Genomic DNA, 26,872 nt, shown 5'->3' with positions numbered 1-26,872 from the left:
AAGCCAACATATGAAACATACAAACCAACACATGAAACAGTCTCAAAACACATACAGATATGCACACATACAAGACACACAAACACACACAAACACACACACACACACACACCACAACAGGCGTCCTGCAGAGGAACCGACCTGTAGCTGAATCGATGACAAAGACCAGCCTGGAGGTGACGGGGTCAAAGGCCACGTTGCCCTGTATGGGCAGCACCCGTCCCGTCTGGGGGTGCACAAAGTGCTCTGGGGGCACCGCCGTCACCGTGCCATCCGCCAACAGCATCTGAGCACCCGCCTTGGGCCGCAGCAATCCCGTCTTGTTGTCCACGGTGATCGCTGAGGAGCGCACACCACCGGAACCATCCAATAGGTCGTCGCGGGTGACCGGTGTTCTGGAACCGCTGACCAGCAGCTGGCCCCCTGTGCCCTGTCCCAGAATTCCCCACGCACCGACTCGACGACACTCGTCAGATATCTCTGCCGACATTTTTTCGATGAGGAGACCGACGCGATGGTCGACGGCGTTGTGCCAGCTGCGATGGAAGTCTCCGTCAGCGTTGGTGAGGTCTCCGCTCTGAAGCTTGGTGGTGTGCTCTCTCAACAGTCGCACCGCTTCACGCAGGGAGGTCTGGTACTTCACCTGGAACGGTGCAGAAGTACACTTGTTGACACAAAAGTTCACACGTTTGAGCTTTCCAGCATTGCGTTTTGCCATCTACACTCTGTGATAAAACATTTCTTTGGGTATGTGTGTGTGATTGTGAGTGTGCATGTGCGTGTGTGTGTGTAACTTTTCTCAGTTGTCTCTTATGCTTAAATATATTTGTTTTGAGAACAATTTTGTGTACTTAGAGAGCAGACACCACCATAATGATCACTATCATTATCTTCATCATCATAATCATTATTCAGGGACCATTACCAAAGTATTATCGTTATTTCATTGTCATCACTATAATCACAACAATAATTCTGCACCATGCTACAGGACAGCCTCACATGGATGACACAGTGTTATATCATTGTCATCACTATAATCATAATAATAATTCTGCACCATGCTACAGGACAGCCTCACATGGATGACACAGTGTTATATCATTGTCATCACTATAATCATAATAATAATGTTGCACCATGCTATAGGACAACAGCCTCACATGGAGGACACAGTGTTATCGTTATATCATTGTCATCACTATAATCATAACAATAATTCTGCACCATGCTATAGGACAGCCTGACATGGATGACACAGTGTTATATCATTGTCATCACTATAATCATAACAATAATTCTGCACCATGCTATAGGACAGCCTCACATGGAGGACACAGTGTTATATCATTGTCATCACTATAATCATAACAATAATTCTGCACCATGCTATAGGACAGCCTCACATGGAGGACACAGTGTTATATCATTGTCATCACTATAATCATAACAATAATTCTGCACCATGCTATAGGACAACAGCCTGACATGGAGGACACAGTGTTATCGTTATTTCGTTGTCATCACTATAATCATAACAATAATTCTGCACCATGCTATAGGACAGCCTGACATGGATGACACAGTGTTATATCATTGTCATCACTATAATCATAACAATAATTCTGCACCATGCTATAGGACATCCTGACATGGATGACACAGTGTTATATCATTGTCATCACTATAATCATAACAATAATTCTGCACCATGCTATAGGACAGCCTGACATGGAGGACACAGTGTTATCGTTCTTTCATTGTCATCACTATAATCATAACAATAATTTTGCACCATGCTACAGGACGACAGCCTCACATTGATGACACAGTGTTATTGTTATTTCATTGTCATCACTATAATCATAACAATAATTCTGCACCATGCTATAGGACAACAGCCTCACATGGAGGACACAGTTTTATCGTTATTTCATTGTCATCACTATAATCATAACAATAATTTTGCACCATGCTACAGGACAACAGCCTCACATGGAGGACACAGTGTTATCGTTATATCATTGTCATCACTATAATCATAATAATAATGTTGCACCATGCTATAGGACAGCCTGACATGGATGACACAGTGTTATCGTTATTTCGTTGTCATCACTATAATCATAACAATAATTCTGCACCATGCTATAGGACAGCCTGACATGGAGGACACAGTGTTATCGTTATTTCATTGTCATCACTATAATCATAACAATAATTCTGCACCATGCTATAGGACAACAGCCTGACATGGATGACACAGTGTTATCGTTATTTCATTGTCATCACTATAATCATAATAATAATGTTGCACCATGCTACAGGACAGCCTCACATGGAGGACACAGTGTTATATCATTGTCATCACTATAATCATAACAATAATTCTGCACCATGCTACAGGACAGCCTCACATGGATGACACAGTGTTATTTCATTGTCATCACTATAATCATAATAATAATGTTGCACCATGCTATATGACAGCCTCACATGGAGGACACAGTGTTATCGTTATTTCATTGTCATCACTATAATCATAACAATAATTCTGCACCATGCTATAGGACAACAGCCTCACATGGAGGACACAGTTTTATCGTTATTTCATTGTCATCACTATAATCATAACAATAATTCTGCACCATGCTATAGGACAGCCTGACATGGATGACACAGTATTATCGTTATTTCGTTGTCATCACTATAATCATAATAATAATGTTGCACCATGCTATAGGACAACAGCCTGACATGGATGACACAGTGTTATCGTTATTTCGTTGTCATCACTATAATCATAATAATAATTCTGCACCATGCTACAGGACAGCCTGACATGGAGGACACAGTGTTATATCATTGTCATCACTATAATCATAACAATAATTCTGCACCATGCTATAGGACAACAGCCTCACATGGAGGACACAGTGTTATATCATTGTCATCACTATAATCATAATAATAATTCTGCACCATGCTACAGGACAGCCTCACATTGATGACACAGTGTTATCGTTCTTTCATTGTCATCACTATAACAATAATTCTGCACCATGCTACAGGACAGCCTCACATGGAGGACACAGTGTTATCGTTATTTCATTGTCATCACTATAATTATAACAATAATGCTGCACCATGCTACAGGACAGCCTGACATGAAGGACACAGTGTTATATCATTGTCATCACTATAACAATAATGTTGCACCATGCTACAGGACAGCCTGACATGAAGGACACAGTGTTATATCATTGTCATCACTATAACAATAATGTTGCACCATGCTACAGGACAGCCTGACATGAAGGACACAGTGTTATATCATTGTCATCACTATAATCATAATAATAATTCTGCACCATGCTATAGGACAACAGCCTCACATGGAGGACACAGTTTTATCGTTATTTCATTGTCATCACTATAATCACAATAATAATGTTGCACCATGCTATATGACAGCCTCACATGGATGACACAGTGTTATTTCATTGTCATCACTATAATCATAACAATAATGCTGCACCATGCTACAGGACAGCCTCACATGGAGGACACAGTGCCCACGGACAGCCAGGCCGTCACTCTCACCTGGTGGTTTTCACGGCCAGTCTCATCGTCCGTCATGATCTGCTCCTGCCTGGCCAAGATGGCTTCGAACTGCTGACCCAGTGCGATCCTCCTCTCCAGCTCTAGCTCCAGGTCAGACAGCTTCCTGTCGTAGTGAGCCAGGTCCTGGTCTGTGGCCAAGGCCGTCTTTCCATTCAGGTTCATCTTGGCTGCCCACAGACCTGAAAGAAACGGGAAAAAGCATTTCTTTTTGTTTGTTTGTTTTTTTTGCTGCTCCATCATCTGCACTGTTTTAGTAACATGGCCATTACTATCACAGTAACATGGACATTACTATCACAGTAACATGGCCATTCCTATCACAGTAACATGGCCATTACTATCATAGTAACATGGCCATTCCTATCACAGTAACATGGCCATTACTATCACAGTAACATGGCCATTCCTATCACAGTAACATGGCCATTCCTATCACAGTAACATGGCCATTCCTATCACAGTAACATGGCCATTCCTATCACAGTAACATGGCCATTATTACTGCCACACAGCTCATTCCCAGTCCCCTACTACCACACCTGGTTTCATCCATCACTGTACTGACCATGTACTCCACATACCCTTAGCACCCTGAAACTGTACCTTTGAGTGACTCTGTCTGATTGGCAATGCGCTGGTACATCTGTTTGACGTTGTCCTTGTGCTGGCCGATGGTCTGTGTGACGCTGCGTGACTGCTTGGACAGTGTGTCGTACAGCTGTTTGGTGGAGAACCCTTCCAGGTCAACTTGACGATCGTAATCCCAGAACTCGTCGTTCTTTACTTCCACTGCACCAGCTGAAATCAGCACAATAAAACAAAGAAATCCTGTTTTAAGCTTTTGAAAAGAATGGTAGAAAACATTTTGACAAGCAACACTCTGGGTTACGTTTTTTTAAGTTGTCATTTTAGTATTTAGATGCACGTTTTTCTTGGCAATGATTACACTGTACATCACAAGTGAGCATGTTTTACATGGAATGGCGCTGTAAAAGTTAAATCGTTATCACTTTTTACTCAGTTCCACAGCTAAAATTGCTTTTTTCTGTCAAGTGTGACAGAGCAAGTGGATGGGTATACACCAACACCAACCCACACTGAACAGATTCAGTGACCAGTCACACTCCAAACTATTATTCTCTTCAAAACAAGACAAAAAAGACAGGCACTCAGACACACACACATACAAGCACACACACACACACACACACACACACACAAGCACACACAAAAACACACACACACACACACACACAAGCACACACACACACACAAGCACACACACACACAAGCACACACACACACACACACACACACACAAGCACACACACACACACAAGCACACACACACACACACACAAGCACACACACACACACACACAAGCACACACACACACACAAGCACACACACACACACAAACAAGCACACACACACCCACACACACAAGCACACACACACAAAGAACACACACAAGCACACACACACACACACACACAAGCACACACACACACACACACAAAGAACACACACACACACAAGCACACACACACACACACACACAAGCACACACACACACACAAACAAAGCACACACACACACACACAAAGCACACACACACACACACAAGCACACACACACACACAAGCACACACACACACACACACACAAGCACACACACACACACACAAGCACACACACACACACCACACACACACAAATTCACAGATAAGACATCCAGTCCTCCAACCCTCTCCTCATGAAACAGGCATTATATTTACCGTCCAGTATGGCTGCCTGTCCACTTCCATCAGCGTCCAGGCGAGCCCCGGTGACCATCCTCAGGTTGCGGTGGAACTTCCTGACGGGGTACACCACAGAGCCCTTGCTGGCATAGTCATCAAAGTTGTAACGCTGGGTGACCAGGCGATAGAACGGGTACAAGTAGGACGTCTTGGACCACCCGTAACGACGGAACAGAACCTGAACAACAAGGGCAGGAAAAAATAAATCATTTTATCCCTCAGCTGTTGAACTTGGTGAAATGGGATCAGTGTGGCATCACATATGATACTTGTTATGTACTTTAGAGTAGAGTAACTGTTTTTGCCGAAAAAAAACAAACACAATTCCATCAAGTCCAAACAAAGAACGATGACCGAAATTGTGAACAGTAAAATCAGGTTTATCACAGTGAGATGACAGCCTTCATTGACAAGTGCACTGATCAGCAGCAGTCAAGCTGTTGATCATCATTTACACTGGCGGATGCAACAGAGTGGTGGTTAAAGCAGTGGATTTTCAATCTGGGTTCGAATCTCAGTCACGGCACCTGGTGGATAAACAGAGATTTTCCTGATCTCCAGGTCAACAGATGGGCAGACCTGCTAGTGCACGCAGAAGATCAAATATGCATGTTAGTTTTAGTAGCTTCAGTTTCAGCAGCTCAAGGAGGCGTCACTGCATTCGGACAAATCCATATACGCTACACCACATCTGCCAAGCAGATGCCTGACCAGCAGCATAACACAACGCGCTTAGTCAGGCCTTGAGAAAAAAAACAAACAAAAAAAACATAAAAAAAGTACTACTACAAATAATAATATGTATAAGGCGCAAGAACTTGATGAAGTCAACTATAAGTGTACAAAAAAAAAAAAAAAAAAATTATTATGCATGTTAAAGATCCTGTAATCCACGTCAGTGTTCAGTGTATCATAGAAACAATAACATACCTGGCATGCCACCCCCATCACCCCTCCCCCAAAACAGGGTATGACTGCCCACAAACGGGGGAGGGGGGTGTAAAAATGGTTGCACACATAAAAGCCCACTCATGAAAACAAGTGAACACTGGAGTTACAACCCACGAACAAAAAAGATCAACTTACACGCAGTTTTACAGCTGTGTCTGAGCAATACATTTTCTAGCATACCAAGCTACCATTCAATTAGGGTATGCATGCTACAAATAAATGCAATATTTTCCCACTGGATTAAAACCTGAAAACATTTAGAGGAATGATCACAATATGTCTGTAAAATGTCAAGCAATCCAAAATGTCTTCTAGCTACACAAATCAAGGACAGGAAGCATAATACATCACTTTGCCATCAACAGAATTTTGCACTGCACCACCGGAAACCTTTAAATGCATGCAGCAGTCTCTGTTTCAGCTTCGTTTCAAAGAGGTGTCAGAGTGTGCAGGCTAATCCATACACATTACACCACACCTACTTTCACCTTCACCTCTCCCGTAGTCTGGGTTCAGACCGTTGGGGCACCGCTGCTGACCTGGCCACCACCCCTCTCCACTCTTCACGGTTTTCTGATTTCCTCAGGGCGTCACCGAGCGTCAAGCCTGTCCACCCCCGGATGTTGTCTTCCCATCTCTTCTTCTGCCGTCCTCTCCTTCTGCCTCCTTGTACGGTGCCTTGCAGGAACGTTTTGGCAAGACCAGATGATCGGGAGATGTGTCCATACCACCTAAGTTTGCGTTTTTTCACTATGGACAGAAGGTCTTCGTAGGGTCCAATACTTTGCTTGATTCTGTTCTTCACTTCCGTGTTAGTGATGTGGTCTCTGTAGGAGATGCCAAGTAGTCTACGAAAGCATCTCATCTCGACAGCTTGGATTCTTCTCTCGATGTCCGCAGTCAGGGTCCAAGTCTCGCAGGCGTAGAGCAATATTGATATAACCAGGGAACGCATCAGTCTGATTTTTGAGCTGAGAGCGATGTTTTTGTTGTTCCAGATGGTGTTCAGCTTGTTGAGTGCCATTGTTGTTTGGGCAATTCTCGAGAGTACTTCTGGTTTAGATCCTTCATCTGACACGATTGCTCCCAGATATTTGAAGCTGTGGACTGTTTTAAGCTTTTCGTCGTTGACTTTGATGTCAATGCTGATGCCGTTGGTGTTGTTAGTCATCAGTTTGGTTTTCTCCGCACTGATTTGCATTCCATACGATGTGGAGGCTTTGTCTAGATGTTTGACCAGGCTTGCCAGTTCTTCTTCTTTCCCAGCCAGTCCATCAATGTCGTCGGCAAAACGTAGGTTTGTGATTGTTCTGCCGCCTATGCTGACTGTTCCTACATGCTCTTCCAGTGCGTCAGTCATTATTCTTTCTAAGAAGATGTTGAAGAGTGTTGGGGAGAGTAGACAGCCTTGTCTCACTCCGACTGTGGTTCTGAACCAGTCCCCGATGCTATTGTTGAGGTAGACGGCGCTGGTGGCTTTGTCATAGAGGTGCTGTATCAGTCTGATCAGGTTGGCGTTGATGTTGTACAGATTCATGGTAGCCCACAAAGCTGCATGCCAGACCCTGTCAAATGCCTTCTTAAAATCAATGAAGACGTGGTAGAGGTCTTGTTGGTGTTGATGGTACCTCTCACATAGCAACCTCAAGTTGAAGATTTGTTCAGTTGTGCTCCTTCCTGGTCTGAAACCTGCCTGTTCTTCAGCAATGATGTTTTCTGCTTGTGGTTTCAGTCTGTTAAGCAGGATCTTCAACATGACTTTGCTGGGATGACTAATCAGGCTGATGGTGCGGTAGTTTTGACACTGCTGGAGATTGCCCTTTTTGGGGAGGGTGATGATCAGTGATTGTGTCCACGGTGTGGGCCATTCCCCTGTTTGCCAGATCTTGTTGCAGATTTTCAGTAGCACATCTATCATAACTTCACCCCCTGCTTGGACCAGTTCTGATGGGATGTTGTCCACTCCTGCCGATTTCCCTTTTTTCAGCGATGCTATTGCTGCCTCTATTTCTTCACGGAGTATGGGGTGATTACTGTTATCAGTGGCTGGTGGAACATTCAGTATTGCTGGATCACCTGTGGTCTGTATGTTGTATAGCTCTGAGCAGTATTCTGTCCATCGCTTTAGGATGTCTTGTTCTTCTGTTAGACATTTTCCATCCTTGGTCTGGATGTTGGACATAGTTCTACCTTGCCTTGTGTTGGTAAGTTCTTTCACAACTTGGTAGGCTTTCTTGCTGTTGTTTCTTGTCAGGTTTTCCTCTATGTCCTGGCATTTTCCTTCAATCCAATTCTCCCTTGCCTTCTTCATGCTTCTCTTGATTTCGGTGTTAACTGCTTTGTACTGTTTTGCCCCTTCTTCTTCATTCTTTTTCTTTTTCAGGTCTCTACGTTTGTCACACAGCTGTAGGATGTCGTCCGTGACCCAGGGCTTCTTTTTGATGCGTTGTTTTCCAAGAGTTGTTTGGGCTGTTTCAGTTACAGCTGCGTTGAAGTCGCTTACGAGTGTATCCAGGTCGGCGTCATCTGCATCGAGAGTGATGAGTGGCGCGAATTTCCCACCAATCATGGCTTGGAATGCCTCTTGTACTTCAGGATCTTTCAGTTTTTCCAGGTCGAACTTCAGTCTTGAGAAGCTTTGTTTCCTTGTTTTCTTCAGTTGGAGTTTGAAGGTCATCATTACACCTACTTTACCAAAAAAAAAAAAAAAAAAAGTACGTCCCTGACCCAGGTTCTGAATCTCTCGAAGCAGTCTCTCACAACAGAGAATCACCACAACACAGTGTCTGTGTGTGTGTGTGTGTATGTGGGTGTGTGAGTGAGAGAGAGAGAGAGAGAGAGAGAGAGAGAGAGAGAGAGAGAGAGAGAGAGAGAGCATGTGTGTCTGCTTGTGTCGGTGTTTTTGTGTGTGTGTGTGTGTGTGTGTGTGCGCGCATGTGTGCGTGCTTGCACGCGTGTGTGTATGTGTCTGTATCCGTATGTGTGTGTGTGTGTGTATGTTTGTCCGTATATATGTGTGTGTGTGTGTGTGTGCGTGCGTGCGTGCGTGTGTGTGTGACCCCTACCAGGAGAAGGATCATGATGATCATGGCGAGGAAGGCTGAGCCGAGCAGGATGAAGATGATGACCCAGTCTGGTTCTTTGAGGATGTCCTGGTTCACAGAGATCCCTGTGGCCACGATGGCGCTGGATGTGGTGGAGAAGAAGGGACCCGTTGTGGAGCACTGAGCGTTCTGAGCCATCACGCGCACATACTGCAACCACAAACATGGGCTCATTCGCTCAGATATGATACAAGATACCAAGATAACCAGCAACAGATGTACAACACCACTAGAAGACAGGAAAAAACGGGGGAAAAAAAGTGGTGCTGCACTGTGGAAATATCCAGAAGTTTGATGTGACAAAACAGTATAGAATACATGTGTGCACTGCTTGCTGCATTTTGATGTCTGTGTATGTAATACTGATATCATGTGTTTTGTAGAACATTATGTGCTTTTTGAATAGAGCGCTATATGAGTATCCATTATTATCATTATTATCATCATTATCATTATGATCATCATTATTTCAATACAATACTATCATGTCCGAGAGAGTGCAGATGTAACTTGAGCTGTTAGACACTCTCCACTATAATTGAACCCTAGCCCAAATTGTCTGGACAGCAGTTGCCTCCTCTGCTTGCAGTTCTGATGGTCATAGTCAGACGGGACTGACCTATCAGTGAGCGATCTGGCAGTTCTGATGGTCATAGTCAGACAGGACTGACCTTCAGCGAGCGATCTGGCAGTTCTGATGGTCATAGTCAGACAGGACTGACCTTCAGCGAGCGATCTGGCAGTTCTGATGGTCATAGTCAGACGGAGGACTGACCTATCAGCGAATGATCTTGCAGTTCTGATGGTCATGGTCAGACAGGACTGACCTATCAGCGAGCGATCTGGCAGTTCTGATGGTCATAGTCAGACAGGACTGACTTATCAGCGAGCGATCTTGCAGTTCTGATGGTCATAGTCAGACAGGACTGACCTATCAGTGAGCGATCTGGCAGTTCTGATGGTCATAGTCATGCGGGGGACTGACTTATCAGCGATCTGTATTGTCTCACCATTTTCTGGTTGATGTCCGTGCTGAGGTAGAAAGCGTAGACCCCTGGGTCGGTGAACTTGAAGGCGAACAGGGTGGTGGAGGTGGCCACCTGGGACTGTGCCTCCATCAGCGCTCGGAACCCGCCGTAGTCAAACTGAGAGTTGGTGTTGTACAGGTTGTTCCTGCACACAGGGAAGGCACACAGGCACTCAGGATTTGCATCGGTACACAGCTCTCTTAGCAATAGCTGAGTGGTTAAAGCGCTGGACTTTCAGTCTGAGGGTCCTGGGTTTGAATCTTGGTGATGGCGGTGGGTGAGTAAAGGGTGGAGATTTTTTTTCTGATCTCCCAGGTCAACATATGTGCAGACCTGCTTGCGCCTGAACCACCTTCATGTGTATACGCACACAGAAGAGCAAATATGTACGTTAAGGACCCTGTAACCCATGTCAGTGTTTGGTGGGTTATGTAAACAAAGAACATACCCATCATGCACACACCCGAAAACGGAGCATGGCTGCCTACAAGGTGGGGTAAATTAACAAAACGGTCGAACACATAAAATGTTACGTGTCTATCTGAGTGTGTATGAGTGCCTGAAATCTGATTGAATGACACAGGAAACGAATGATGAGTGCCCAATGGCAGCCATCAGTCGGCTCTACCCAGGTAGACAGCCTGTTGTGCAAATGATCCCAAGTTTCCCAAGCACTTGGTTTCTGATCGAGGATAGGCACTGTATAAGAATCCATATCAAATCAAATCTTAAGATAAAACTTCTGCAATATCATGAAAATCTGTGTTTTGTAATTTTGTTCTCCTTAAAAATAAAGAAAAGTTTCTACAATACAATTATAACCACCTTCTTTTTGTATGTCCACAATATCGTCTTTCTTCAAACATAAGCATTATAAACACTTATTCTGAATTTTGAAAGTGATATTTTTTCTGTTTGTTTTGTCAAACAAATTTTAATGTTTTTTTTATAGTAATCAATCAATAGTTGTAGACACGATCAAGTAGTGTGTATTTTATTTTCACATACTTGAGAAACTTTATATCATAATTATTATTTATTTATTTATTTATGTAAGCTTATCTATTATTTATTCACCTTTTTTCTTTTTCTTTTTTTTTCTCAAGGCCTGACTAAGCGCGTTGGGTTACGCTGCTGGTCAGGCATCTGCTTGGCAGATGTGGTGTAGCGTATATGGATTTGTCCGAACGCAGTGACGCCTCCTTGAGCTACTGAAACTGAAACTGAAACTCAGAAACTTGACAGGGTTCAAATGGACGTATCTAGAACTGTTACTGCATTCTCTGCAATAGAATTACCACACGGATTCTCTTGGTAGACACTGTCCCACCTACCTGTCATAGATGGGGTAGTATGTGTTGCTGACAGAAAAGAACATGATTTCCCCGTAGTTCAGACAGGTGGTAGGATTGGAGATGCCGGAGAAAATGGAGCCATTGACTGACGATGTGGCCAGCAGGCGTCGCCGGGACACCACGAAGCCGGTGGTGTCGTTGCCAGAGTAGTTCCCCTTGGTGTTGCTGTTTATCAATGTCAGCAGCTGAATCACAAAGAACAGAAATTCTGAATACTGAACACTGAAATATAACCTTATTCTCAAATCACAAAAATTCAGAATACTGAACACTGAAATATAACCTTATTCTCAATCACAAAAATTCAGAATACTCAATACTGAACACTGAAATATAACCTTATTCTCAAATCACAAAAATTCAGAATACTGAACACTGAAATATAACCTTATTCTCAAATCATAAAAATTCAGAATACTGAATACTGAAATATAACCTTATTCTCAAATCACAAAAATTCAGAATACTGAACACTGAAATATAACCATATTCTCAGAGCCAGAATTACATTTTTTTAAATCTTTATTATTATATATATATATATATATATATATTTTTTTTTTATTAATAGTGAGCATCAACATTTGTGTGTCTGAGTGAAATTATTCTGCTTTGTTGTGGGTTGGACTTCCATCCAATCTGAGGCTTCTACACAATCGCGTGCTGAAATCTGAAATCAGTTTGGTATGACCAGAATACCAATCAAAACATTATTCTTTTTTTTACATTAAGCTGACATTCTTTTGTTAACATGACATGCCTGGTTTACAATAATGAATCCTCTTGTGTTTTTTTTCCCTAGATTCAAACTAACTTTCTATATACTGTCTTTTTTAAAACGAATGGTTATCAACTCTCTGCATATTTTTTTTTAAACCAAACCGGATATGAATAATAAGCTCTGTACATACTTCATTTTGTATTGTATTGTTTTGTATTGTATTCCTTTTTATCACAACAGATTTCTCTGTGTGAAATTCGGGCTGCTCTCCCCTGGGAGAGCGCGTCGCTACACTACAGCGCCACCCATTTTTTTTGTATTTTTTTCTGCGTGCAGTTTTATTTGTTTTTCCTGTCGAAGTGGATTTTTCTACAGAATTTTGCCAGGAACAACCCTTTTGTTGCCGTGGGTTCTTTTACGTGCGCTAAGTGCATGCTGCACACGGGACCTCGGTTTATCGTCTCATCCGAATGACTAGCGTCCAGACCACCACTCAAGGTCTAATGGAGGGGGAGAAAATATCGGCGGCTGAGCCGTGATTCGAACCAGCGCGCTCAGATTCTCTCGCTTCCTAGGCGGACGCGTTACCTCTAGGCCATCATTCCAAAACAAGCAGTAACTATAGAAGTAAGATACCTGTGTGGGATCAGCACTGTAAACACCCAGGAAGCCAGCGTCACTCATCTCCACCAAACTGACAGAGATTTCACTGTTGTCCAGATTGTCACACTGGTCTTCGGTCAGAACGTTCCTGGCGTTGATGATACTCAGGGCACTGGACGCTGGAATCTGCTCCTGCAACCATTCAGCTGAGTACTGAACAGCTACTCTATCCTGTTGCCTACCTTTTGTTTGCATCCATTGAATGCCAGTATGCACCTGAATGCAGTGAACCACATTGGAACAGCAATCTTTAATATGCTTTACATGACTTGAACTGCTGCTGATCAGCCCTAAAAATGGCCCTTTTGCTGTTGGCTAGACCATGAAGAACATGAGCTGATATGAACTTATGCCAAAGCAAACTTACTAAAAAGAAGGGTTCTGCAGTATATGATAACACATTTTCCATCACACTCACCCCCAATCTGTCATCTGGTTGCAGAAAATGAAACACTGTTTCAGTTATTCCGATGCATCATGCAGGATATTCATCAGGTTTACTCCGCATGAGTTAATGGCGAACATTCACACACCAGTACTAAAAATTGGCTGGACACAACACACATACATACTTGTATGTGCCTGTACTTTAGAGCCTTTCAACACACACACACATACACACACACAAATACATATATACACACAAATACAAGTCAGACACAGACAGTCACCATCTCTCCACCCTTTCCCTTCCCTCTCACACCTCTTCCCACCATCAAACCTGAAGACCCCCATCACTGCCAACTGACCAAGGTATTGTTGTTGTTGTCCCTGATGTGGAGGTAGGGTTCCAGTGGTGACCCAGCGCACACAAAGCTCAGGCGATGCTTGGACAGGCGGCGACACTTGAGGTCACAGATTTCTTCCAGGTCATCCACTTTACACAGACACAGGCCCAGAAGTAGGTCGTAGCCAATGTACTCTGAGGGTGACGCACACACCTCCTGGAAGGCAAACATCCCCACACCATGTTGGAACATTCGCTGGTGTGAACGTCCTGTCATACACATGTTTGTAGGTACGTGTGCGTACATACACACATAGTGGTGTGTGTGTGTGTGTGTTCTGTGTGCTCTGTGTGTGTGTGTGTGTGTGTGTGTGTGTGTGTGTGTGTATGTGTGTGTGTGTGTGTGTGTGTGTGTGTGTGTGTGTGTGTGTGTGTGTGTGTGTGTGTGTGTGTGTGTGTGTGTGTGTGTGTGTGTGTGTGTTCAGACATGGATGGATGTACAAAAGGGTGAACAAATAGATGCATGAATAAATTTTTATATATTTACCTAATGCTTTTTTGTTTTGTAAATCAAAAAGGAATATCCTTAGACCATCAAAGTCACATTTCAGCACCAGCCAGGTAAAGGACCCATGTTGCTGAAATGCAATCAGATCAGGGTCAATTATCCACAAATTTACTACTCTTCATTTTCAGTGGTAGGAGAGGTCCTATTTCATACAGGTCAGAGGGGGAATCCCTAGCTGTTCTTAGACACCATTTTTCCTGGGGCCAGGGAGTATTGCACTCTAAAATGACTGGTGGTGACAGGGTTTATCACGGTGACGGCGCCTGGTGGGTAAAGGGTGGAGATTTTTACGATCTCCCAGGTCAACATATGTGCAGACCTGCTAGTGCCTGAACCCCCTTCGTGTGTAAATGCATGCAGAAGATCAAATACGCACGTTAAAGATCCTGTAATCCATGTCAGCGTTCGGTGGGTTATGGAAACAAAAACATACCCAGCATGCACACCCCCGAAAACGGAGCATGGCTGCCTACATGGCGGGGTAAAAACGGTCATACACGTAAAAGCCCACTCGTGTACATGCGAGTGTACGTGGGAGTTGCAGCCCACGAAAGCAGCTCGTGACGGTTGATATGCTTGTGTTCATGTGCAACTCTCTTTTCCATCCCTTCTCCCCCCTTTCTCTCCCTCCCTCTCCTCTCTCTCTCTCCCTTCTCCCCCTCTTTCCATCCCTCTCCTTCACCCCCCTCTGTCCCCCTTCATGCTTTTACACGTGCATATCTGAGGATATGTGTATGTCATGTCCCTTCTCCTGAACGGTTTGTGAACTCTGAGTGAGTTCAGAAGTCTGTATGGTGGGGAGAGAAAGATTTCTCTGGGCTTTTGATGCCAAGCTCTGTCAAGAGACGGATCACCGTTCCAGCGAGGGAGCTGTTGGGTGTCGTCCTACAGAAGTAGTGGGGTGTGTGCGTTGTCACCCCCTTTCTGTGTGTGTGGGTCTGTGTTTCACCCTGGGCAGCGGTGTGCCCATTTACCTGGTGACAGGTGAGGGAGTCTGTGTTTGTCTGCGTAATATTAATGTAGTGTTGTGAATTTTGATATTGGTTGACGTTAAAGTGAGGTTTAGGTTACTTGCAAGGTCGGGGTGATGCGTTTTTTTAGTGGAAATTTTAAATCCAGCATTCTTTTATCTCTAAATATTTGGGGGGAATTAGTAAATTTGTTGTTTAGGTGTATCATTTTTGCCATAATTATATTCAGCTCGGATTGTTTCAGGTCTGTAATGGTGATTGTCTAATCGCAGTATGTAAATTTTCCCAAACATTTTGGGTGTGGATGGAAATGTGATGTAATTGTAATGTAGCCCGGCTGGTGCTGTTTATATTATTCGGAACTAGCATGATGGAAAACAAAATATTATTGCCATTTGTATTAGTCATAATGTACGGTTGGGGTTGTGTGTTGGTTTAACCCTTTTATTATTTGGAAAAGCGAAAACAGACGATCAAATACTTTTTCAAGGCGATAGCTTTGTACGCCGAGGCTGATAGTTCATGTAAAGTAAAAATATCCACTTGCTTTGTTTAGCGTAATATATATTGCTTAAGGAAGAGATAAGTGGGGAGAGGGTGGGAATGTACTCTTTTGGAACTAGTAAAAAAGAACATAGTCTACAGAGCCAGCGAGGTGTTACAGGTTTTCCTGTTTCCCTCCCTTCCGTGCCACTGCCTTCGACGGGTCTCCGGGACAAGCCTGGAATGGTCCTCGTCCCCCTTCTAACGTGTCACCCCGAAACTCACTCACTCCCGTTCCCGTTCCTGCTCCCACTTTCCCACTGTCCCTCTTGCCCGACCAGCTCCAGCCAGCAAATACCAGCGTGGTCCGTCCTTGGCTGTCAGCATATGCCTGAACTCTGGCAGCGCTGCAGTTGATTGCAAATTGTGTTGTGCTGTAGTTAGACAGAGGTTATTTTTGTGTGTGTGTGTGAGTAATGCTTGGGTTTGTGGTGTTCATTTATTTCTGTATGTTTGCATGACCACAGTAAAATGAGCTGAACTTTTCTGTGTCTCTGTGTTTGTGTTGTTGGGACGTTAGTTAGTCTGGGAAGCGGCGGGGGTTCATGGCCAACCCCTTACGGGTTGTGACAAAGAAGAAGAAGAAGAATGAACAAAAATGAAAAACTAAATAAAGCAGCACTCACATTGGAGCAGAGGGACTGGAACTGCGTGTCAGTGAGGCAGCGCCCGTCCTGGTACCTGTAGGATCCCTCGCCACACAGCGCGTACACCGTCTTGGAGCAGTCCTTCTGTCCATCCACCTCCACAAAGCCAGGCAGACAGGGGCAAGACTTGTCGCTCACCTGTGCGCACCATGCCACCAAGACGCTTAGTTCTGTGTCTCTGCAGTTTGTTCAAATACCTGTCTGAACTTCAAATACCTGTCTGAACTTCTACACCTGTTAGGCATGTCACCCAGACACTTAGTTCTGTGTCTCTGCAGTTTGTTCAAATACCTGTCTGAACTTCAAATACCTGTCTGAACTTCTACACCTGTAAGGCATGTCACCCAGACACTTAGTTCTGTGTCTCTGCAGTTTGTTCAAATACCTGTCTGAACTTCAAACACCTGTCTAAGCTTCTACACCCGTGCAGCATGTCACCCAAGCAGTATTATTTGTACCTCTGCAGTCTTTGCAAACACCTGTCTAAATTTCTGCACCTGTGCAGCATGTCAGCTGAATAGTTAAATCTATATATTAGCAGTCTTTGCAAAAATTTTTGTAAACTTCTGCAAATCTTTATTAAAACTTGTCTAAACTTCTGCAATCACTGAAATTACCCGTTTTTCCCTCCAATATCGTTCATTTATGGTTTGCGTTGTCACGATGGTCCTCAGTTCTTGGGGCTGTCATCTTTCCCCAACATAAAGAGGTATACCGGTTTTGGACATCAAAATGGCAGTGTCAGGCGATGGGGTGTGGACAGGATTCATAAGATGTTTATGTGTGTTTTGTGTGTGTGTGTGTGTGTATTTTGTGTGTTTTGTGTGTGTGTGTGTGTGTGTGTGTGTGTGTGTGTGTGTGTGTGTTGTTTCCATAACCAACTGTGTGTGTGTATGTGTGTACGTGTGTGTGTATGTAATAATAATAATAATAATAATGGTACTTGTATAGCGCTAAATCTTGTGCATAAACAAATCAAAGCGCTTTCGCACCAGTCATTCTCACGCAAGCATAACTCTAAAACTGAAAAAAAACTAAAAAGACAAGGAAGATGCAGGGAAGGGAGGCTACTTTGGGAAGAGGTGGGTTTTAAGGCCAGACTTGAAAGAGCTGAGTGTGGAGACTTGACGAAGCGAAAGAGGAAGTTCATTCCAATTGCAAGGTCCAGAAACAGAGAAAGAACGGTGGCCAACAGTCGAGAGTTTGAATCTGGGTATATGTAAGTGGAGTGGATCCGAAGCTGATCGTAGTGAGCGAGATGGAGTGTAGAGGTGAAGGCAGGCACAGAGATAGGAAGGGGCTGATTTGTGAATACATTTGTAGCATAGAGTGCTGATCTTGTACTTTATTCGGTGTGAGACAGGGAGCCAGTGGAGATGTTGCAAAAGAGGAGTGGTGTGCTCAGATCTTTTCTTTCTGAGGACGAGTCGGGCAGCAGAATTTTGTATGCGCTGAAGGGACTGAATGGATGAAGCAGGCAAACCAGACAATAGAGAGTTACAGTAGTCAAGGCGAGAGAGAATGAGAGAAACGACAAGTCTAGATGTTGCGTCAGTGGACAGATATTTCCGGATGGAACTGATGCGCCGCAGTTGACAGTAGCAGGATTGACATGTCTGATTGATAAATGTTTGCATGGACAGTGTGTTGTCAAGGACAACGCCGAGGTTCCTGACTGAAGTGGACAGAGGGATGGATGTACTGCCAAGTTTGATTGTATTAGTTGTAATGGAAGAGAGTTTTTGTTTAGTTCCTATGATCATTGCTTCAGTTTTGTCCGCGTTCAATTGTAACTTATTTAGAGTCATCCAATTTTGAATATCCAGGAAGCAGTTAGATGTTTCTTGCAAGAGCGACAACAGTTTTTCAGGTGTATCACTCTTCTGGAGTTGAGTGTCATCAGCGTAAGAATGATGACTGACATTATGGCGGTTGATAATTTCAGCGAGAGGAGCAGTGTACAGTGTGAAGAGCACTGGGCCTAAAACAGATCCCTGTGGGACTCCATGTTCAATTTTAACGGGTTCAGACTGGAAATTATCAACAATGACAGACTGGAATCGATCAGTGAGATACGATTTGAACCAGTTTAGAACAGTGCCGTTGATACCAAATGTATAATGAAGACGGGAAAGAAGGATTGAATGGTCTATCGTGTCAAAGGCGGCTGACAAGTCGAGAAGAGTGAGAAGGGAGATCTGTCCTGAGTCGGACGCTAGCAGTAGGTTATTCAGGATGTGGAGGAGAGTGGTTTCGGTGCTGTGGTCAGCACGATAGGCAGACTGAAATGGGTGGATGAGATTGTTGAAACAAAGGTGATTGTTGAGCTGCTTCAGGACGGCTTTTTCAAGGAGTTTGGACAGGAATGGAAGATTAGAAACTGTATGTGTATATGTGTTATTTCCATAACCAACTGAATACTGACATGGGAAATCTAAAAAAATCTCCACTCATGACCCACCCGACACTGACACAAGGATTGAACCCAGGACCCTCGGACTAAAAGTCCAAGGCTCTAACCACTCGGCTACTGCGCCCATCTAGTCCAAGGATTGAAAGTGAAACATTCCATTGAAAAGAAATGACCCTGGAATGGAGCTGAATGACAGGAACACACCCTTCACAAGATCAGCGCTTTTCTGATGCTTGTCATAAACATGTATAATAACCGTGATAAGAAAACAACAACAACAGCAACCAGAAACAAACACTGATGCTGAAAACTGACGCGTTTGCCTACAAATTACTGATGAGCGACACCCATTCACTGCCTACAAATTACTGATGAGCGACACCCATTCACTGCCTACAAATTACTGATGAGCGACACCCATTCACTGCCTACAAATTACTGATGAGCGACACCCATTCACTACCTACAAATTACTGATGAGCGAATACAAATGACTGATGAGCGACACCCATTCACTGCCTACAAATTACTGATGAGCGACACCCATTCACTGCCTACAAATTACTGATGAGCGACACCCATTCACTGCCTACAAATTACTGATGAGCGACACCCATTCACTATGGCCTGGCTTATTACCTGGAAATCCCTTCCAGCCCCCAGACACAGACACTCGCTCTGCCCCTCACTGGGCTGTTCAGCCTCAGCCCCACAGATGAAGCATCCGCTCTGGGCCTCGTAAGGGTTGTAGTGGTCCACCTGACAGAGGGTACAGTCGCTGAGACTGCTAGCTTCCTCGTTGGGGTTGTAGCGACCCACAGGGCAGGGTGTAGGGGCTGAGCTTTGCTGTGGACAGTAGTAGCCTGCGACAGACAGACACCAACAAGATCCTTTCTTGTTTTCCCTGAGTGACAGACACCAACAAGGGGGAAAGTAATGAAATCTACAGGACTTATCATTATATTGAAAAAAAAAAAAAAAAAAAAAAAAAAAAAAAAAAAAAAAAATGTGTTCATGCTGTCAAAAAATATATGTATATGTTATTGTTTTTTTTGTTTTTTTTTATCAATCCATTAAGATTAATCCATTAATCATTCCTTTACAATGTACCGCCATTATCTCATCAATCTATTCTTTAAAACATTTTTTTTCTCAGAAAAAAACAACAACAAAAAAAAAAACAACAACCATGAGTGAAGAAAGAGTCAACTGTCTGAAAGAAAAAAACGATCATCCCCACTAAACGAGACCGGCACCTGGGGGACAGAGGTAGGAGTTGGTGGCGTTGGGCCCCAGAGCACCGGCCAGGGAGCTGCCGTTGGTGACGGGATCATCGGTAGTGGAGGCCCCCAGGCACACCACACCCGCCCGGCACGGCGTGCAGAAAGGCGCGGTTAGGGTCGGCCCCGTAGTGTCCAGGCAGGCAGGGCTCACACGTGTCCTCAAACGTCGCCCGCGGGGAGCCGTCAAACTCCTTGTAACCCAGGGGGCACTTCAGAGGTTCAATGGCACCTAAAAAAAAAAAAAAAAAAAAGGCCCCATGTGTCAGAACAGTATTGTATTGTATGCACTTCAGAGGTTTAATAGCGCCTAAAAAAAACCCAAATGAATTAAAAAAATTTTTAAAAGACCCAATGTGTCAGTACAGTACTGTATTACTATTTTGTCACAAAGGATTTTACTGTGTGAAATTCAGGATGCTCTTCCCTAGGTAATAATAATAATAATAATAATGGATACTTATATAGCACACTATCCAGAAATCTGCTCTAGGTGCTTTACAAAAACGCTTTTGTTAACATAATACATCATATCTATGTTACATACATACACCAAAATGTGGCTACACACACACACACACACACACACACACACTGCATACATACATTTTAACACCGCAGCACCAGCCTGGAACAGTGTTGTTACCACTATACCACCACACCATACCAGTGTGTGTGTCAGAATGGATGGTTGCACACCTCTGAGGGTGTTCACCCAGATATATTCGATTCTGAGAAAGACTACGTGGTCTTCCCTGTTGCCAAGTAGCAGTGTGTCTGGTTGTTGATTATGTGTTACATAAAACATTTGGAATTAGCACATCTGGTCAGACATGTTAAGAAAAGAAAGACTGGCCAGATACAACTATGAATGAATGGGTGAATTAAAAGAAGTGTGCTTTTCCATTCATACGAACACACTGGATGTTTTCCATTGTCAGATAGCGGTTGATGTGTTTTTTAAGACATGTTTATAGTCTACTGGATGATACAAGGCGCTTTGAGCAGCATTGGTGCTGGATATCGCGCCATAGAAAAACTGTGTATTATTATTATTATTATTATTATTCAAGATGGATGAGGAAATGAGTCCCACGGTGAGTGAATGAATGAATGAATGAATGAAATGAACCTGATTTACGCAAAGCACATAAAAATGTGCACACTGTACGTTGTGTGTTCATCGCCCAACCCATACACAGTAACACACACAGACAGAAACAATAAGAGATAAGGACATGCTTGAGAACCAGACAACACATATACATATGAATGAATGAAACTTTATATGACAGAAAAAAGTGTGTATGGTGTATGGTGTATGTGTGTGAATGGGTGGGTCTGTAAGCATGCATGCGCATCTGCTTGTATGTGAGCATATGTGCCTATGACTTTGTGCATCCATCAAAATCACGTTTCCAATTTGTGATTCCATTGGCACTGAAATACACATCACTCAACATCTAGACCTAATCCGTGTGAAAGGATTCCCTATGGTTCAAAACTGGAAAAACAACACATCCAAGAACCCAACAGTGGACAGAGAAGCACCAGCACACACAGCAACTGTTACTGACCAGCATCCGTGGAGTTGCAGTCATCGTGGGAGCCGCAGTAATGACCCTGGGGACAGCGGATAGGGAAACTTGAGGCCTCCGGACAGTAGAAGCCAGGTGGGCAAGGCACCTGACCCATCGACATGTTGCAATAGTAACCTGCCCACATACACAGGCATTTCTGAAAGGTGTGCCTTGCGTGCAAGTGGCAGGAATCGTTCGTGCTAAGGTAACTGAAAATGTATGTATGGTTTCTCCAGTTCATAGGCAGATAAAATTTATATGCCTGAATGCCACATGTGTCTGAGAAAGATTATATAAAAATGATTAATACTGATGTTGAATTATTTTTAGGACAAGTGTTTGAGGGATTAAACATGCATGTATGTGGAATCAAACAAGTGTGTGTGTGTGTGTGAGTGTGTGTGTGTGTGTGTGTGTGTCTATGTGTCTGTGTCTGTGTGTGTAAATAAGTGTACATATGTGGATGTCCATTGCTTTACACTGCGTTTCAACAACTACTTCAACTGTTGACAACAAATCATATCCAGTCCCAGTCAAAACCCTCCAGTCTGCATGAATCACAACAACAAAGAGTTTTTTTCCCCAATGTGGGTTCTACTCCGGTCTGACCTGCAGCGCACACTGTCTGGTTCCAGGAGCCTGGGGGACAGGCCATGCCGGCATCACACTGAATACCCGGGTAGGTCATGTTGGAGGTGGGGCAGTAGTACCCAGCGGGGCACAGGAAACAGTCGTCAATGTCACCGCCTGCAATGATGTCCCTGCAGGACATCACAAAGTGACAGTTAGCTTTCTAGTTTTTTTGTTGTTCTTTCTATCCATCTCTAACTGCAACTGTCGATAACCATAGTACATCTCTTTGTTTATTTACATGTTAATACCTTCATTTCAAATTTCATCAGTGACCTATATTCACTTCTTTTGAACATTCTCTCATTCAGTCAGTCTTTTTCTGCAAAGCCTAGTAGTTCAGTTGTTGCTGGATTTACAGTTCTTCTCCATTTGCAAGGGGATATCCACATTTATCCATTTCTGTATATTAAAAAAATGTTTAAAGAGCATACTCTTTCATGTAGCACTTCTTTTTCCTTGCCACCAAACACAAACACCGAATACAAACCTCCCATGGAATGGATATTCATGTCTAATGGTTCCTCTAAGCACAAGAAAAACCTTGCATCAGACATCCACTTCCCCAAAATCTCACACATGACAGCTAACACCTGAGCGCTCCTACCTGTATCTTCCAGGTGGGCAGACAATGGCAGCGGTGGTGGCGTTGACACAGTAAGAACCAACGGGACAGGGGTAGAGCGTGTAGTTAGCGATACCCGTCTGGTCACACAGGTAGCCTGGGGGACAGGGGAGACAAGCGCTGTGGTCCTTTCCTCCCTCCTGGTCGTTGTAGGTGGTGACAGGACAGGGCTCTGGGTCCTGGGAAAGCACAGAAACAGGATCAAGACGATGGTCACTGACTTCTTCTTCTTCATTCGTGGGCTGCAACTCCCACGTTCACTCGTATGTACACGAGTGGGCTTTTACGTGTATGACCGTTTTTACCCTGCCATGTAGGCAGCCATACTCCATTTTCGGGGGTGTGCATGTTGGGTATATTCTTGTTTCCATAACCCACCGAACGCTGACATGGATTACAGGATGTTTAACATGCGTATTTGATCTTCTGCTTGCGTATACACACGAAGGGGGTTCAGGCATATGTTGACCTGGGAGATCGGAGAAATCTCCACCCTTTACCCTCCAGGTGCCGTCACTGAGGTTCGAACCCCAGACCCATAGATTGAAAGTCCAACGTTTTAACCACTAGGCTATAGCACCCGTCAATGGTCACTGACATCACAGCACAATTCCATAGTCTCCCAAGAATACCAAGGATACCTACTACAACTACCGTCATTATCATCATTAACTCTTTCACCACCACAGGCAACTTTAGTCGACTGGACAGTGCACCACCATAGCCAACTTTAGTCGACTGGACAGTGCACCACCATAGCCAACTTTAGTCGACTGGACAGTGCACCACCATAGCCAACTTTAGTCGACTGGACAGTGCACCACCATAGCCAACTTTTGTCAACACTGAGGGGTCATTTTACATTTTCACATTCCAACAAAGCTCGACAGCTGCAGCCAGTTTACCGCCATTAGAACAATGACTGACCTTTGCCCCCTCTCAGAGTTCCAGGTGAACAAGTCCTGTGTGTTGTTTTAACATAACCCCCTGTCAGAGTTCCAGGTGAACAAGTCCTGTGTGTTGTTTTAACATAACCCCCTGTCAGAGTTCCACATGAACAAGTCCTGTGTGTTGTTTTAACATAACACCCTGTCAGAGTTCCAGGTGAACAAGTCCTGTGTGTTGTTTTAACATAACCCCCTGTCAGAGTTCCAGGTGAACAAGTCCTGTGTGTTGTTTTAACATAACGCCCTGTCAGAGTTCCACATGAACAAGTCCTGTGTGTTGTTTTAACATAACCCCCTGTCAGAGTTCCACATGAACAAGTCCTGTGTGTTGTTTTAACATAACCCCCTGTCAGAGTTCCACATGAACAAGTCCTGTGTGTTGTTTTAACATAACCCCCTGTCAGAGTTCCAGGTGAACAAGTCCTGTGTGTTGTTTTAACATAACCCCCTGTCAGAGTTCCAGGTGAACAAGTCCTGTGTGTTGTTTTAACATAACCCCCTGTCAGAGTTCCACATGAACAAGTCCTGTGTGTTGTTTTAACATAACCCCCTGTCAGAGTTCCACATGAACAAGTCCTGTGTGTTGTTTTAACATAACCCTCTGTCAGAGTTCCACATGAACAAGTCCTGTGTGTTGTTTTAACATAACCCCCTGTCAGAGTTCCAGGTGAACAAGTCCTGTGTGTTGTTTTAACATACCCCCCTGTCAGAGTTGCAGGTGAACAAGTCCTGTGTGTTGTTTTAACATAACTCCCTGTCTGAGTTCCACATGAACATGTCCTGTGTGTTGTTTTAACATAACCCCCTGTCAGAGTTGCAGGTGAACAAGTCCTGTGTGTTGTTTTAACATACCCCCCTGTCAGAGTTGCAGGTGAACAAGTCCTGTGTGTTGTTTTAACATAACCCCCTGTCAGAGTTCCACATGAACAAGTCCTGTGTGTTGTTTTAACATAATCCACAATCACAGTTCCACATGAACAAGTCCTGTGTGTTGTTTTAACATAACCCCCTGTCAGAGTTCCACATGAACAAGTCCTGTGTGTTGTTTTAACATAACTCCCTGTCAGAGTTCCAGGTGAACAAGTCCTGTGTGTTGTTTTAACATAACCCCCTGTCAGAGTTCCAGGTGAACAAGTCCTGTGTGTTGTTTTAACATAACCCCCTGTCAGAGTTCCACATGAACAAGTCCTGTGTGTTGTTTTAACATGAACCGAAGTCTGTGACTGAGAGCATCGCTTCTAAAATATTTGGCGCTGGGGGATATTATTCACACAGAAACTTGGTGGTGAGAGTTAAAGCAGAGACCTCAGACTCCACAAGCGGTGAAGCGGGTACCCACCTGTCCCACTGCACAGTAGTAGCCTGGCCAGCACGGGATGGAGACGGTGGAGTTCTGGGGACAGATGCGGCCGGCCGGGCAGTCCTGACACTCACTGACATCTCCCGCCCCTTCCTTGTCGATGAACTTCAGGCTGGGGCACGTCTGGGGGGTCAGCGTGCCTGCATACAGCACAGGGGGTGGGAGGTGTGGTTGGGTGGGGTATGGGTGGACGGGGTTGGGGTGGGGTGATTAAATGAACAGAAACCATGGTAGTAATCAGAAGTTCAGGTTTTAAGTTCTGCCCTAACCCAGAATGTATAATTTATTGTATACGAGTAGGACACAACCACATGTGCACAGCACACACACACACACACACACGCACACCACACAAAAAAATTGACTTGACTTGAAAACACACATATATTTAACACTCAAAAACACATGTGCCTATGCCTCACACACACACACACACACACACACCACACAAAAAATGACTTGACTTGAAAACACACATATATTTAACACTCAAAAACACATGTGCCTATGCCTTACACACACACACACACACCCACACACACACTTACAAACACCCACCCACACCCACATGCATACACACAAAAATATTACACACACTGATACCTACAAACACACATCCCAACATACATTCACCCTTGTACATCTGTCAACACCTTGCCCCCTAACTCTCTCTACACACACACCCATACACAAACCATTTCTTCTCTCACAGTGTTCATCCCTACCTTAAGTGACCAAAGCACATGTATTCTGTACCTGCAGGACAGTAGTAACCATAGGGACAGAGCTGACCATCGGGAGCGTAGGTGTTGTTGGGATTGGGGATGTCCATTCCAGACACACAGTAATAGCCAGCCGCACAGTCACCAGCGATGCGCCCTCCAGTACAGTACTTCCCTGTACAAAATATTTTCCCCCGTCACAATTCTTCAAATGGAAATATGTGGCTTTCACCGTTCTCTTTTCTCCTCCATCAAACTTTCGTATCAGTTAATGAACAACTGACTACAATCATCTGGCGAGTGAAGGAAGGTAAATTTACCCTTTCACTGAGGGAAAAAAAGTACAGAAAATGATTCTCTTTCACTGTGGAAAAAAGTGTAGAATATTAACCTTATCACTCTCAGATTACTGCTAATCTTCAAGCCAAAGATGTCAACCGTTTGTCTATGTATTCCTTTATCCACTTGTTGTTCACCAGGATGTTGTCAGGACAGGATGATGACACACACTGTACAGTTTTTATGCATGTTTATGTGTTGGCTGTAAACCATGCAGTCATGAAACATCAGATGAGAACAACAGTGGAAAGATAGAAAAAAAATTACACAA

At 43.9% G+C, this 26,872-nt stretch overlaps 1 protein-coding gene across 1 annotated transcript in view; it reads right to left on the bottom strand.

The window, feature by feature from the left end:
• Positions 1 to 26,872, bottom strand: part of LOC143292381 (uncharacterized) — a 226,667-nt gene that overhangs the window by 40,591 nt on the left and 159,204 nt on the right. The window contains 18 exon segments of the mRNA XM_076602599.1: positions 142 to 643; positions 3,604 to 3,803; positions 4,228 to 4,422; positions 5,404 to 5,605; positions 9,444 to 9,632; positions 10,493 to 10,655; positions 11,845 to 12,050; positions 13,223 to 13,381; positions 13,999 to 14,193; positions 16,685 to 16,843; positions 19,758 to 19,981; positions 20,375 to 20,504; positions 20,506 to 20,630; positions 21,976 to 22,113; positions 22,588 to 22,739; positions 23,216 to 23,412; positions 25,520 to 25,680; positions 26,297 to 26,437. Coding sequence (XP_076458714.1) covers positions 142 to 643; positions 3,604 to 3,803; positions 4,228 to 4,422; positions 5,404 to 5,605; positions 9,444 to 9,632; positions 10,493 to 10,655; positions 11,845 to 12,050; positions 13,223 to 13,381; positions 13,999 to 14,193; positions 16,685 to 16,843; positions 19,758 to 19,981; positions 20,375 to 20,504; positions 20,506 to 20,630; positions 21,976 to 22,113; positions 22,588 to 22,739; positions 23,216 to 23,412; positions 25,520 to 25,680; positions 26,297 to 26,437 — 3,438 coding nt within the window.

Source organism: Babylonia areolata, chromosome 18, assembly GCF_041734735.1.
Source record: "Babylonia areolata isolate BAREFJ2019XMU chromosome 18, ASM4173473v1, whole genome shotgun sequence".
Lineage (NCBI taxonomy): Eukaryota > Metazoa > Mollusca > Gastropoda > Neogastropoda > Buccinidae > Babylonia > Babylonia areolata.
The sequence above is the reverse complement of the archived record's forward strand: the minus strand, read 5'-3'. Positions and strand labels throughout refer to the sequence as shown.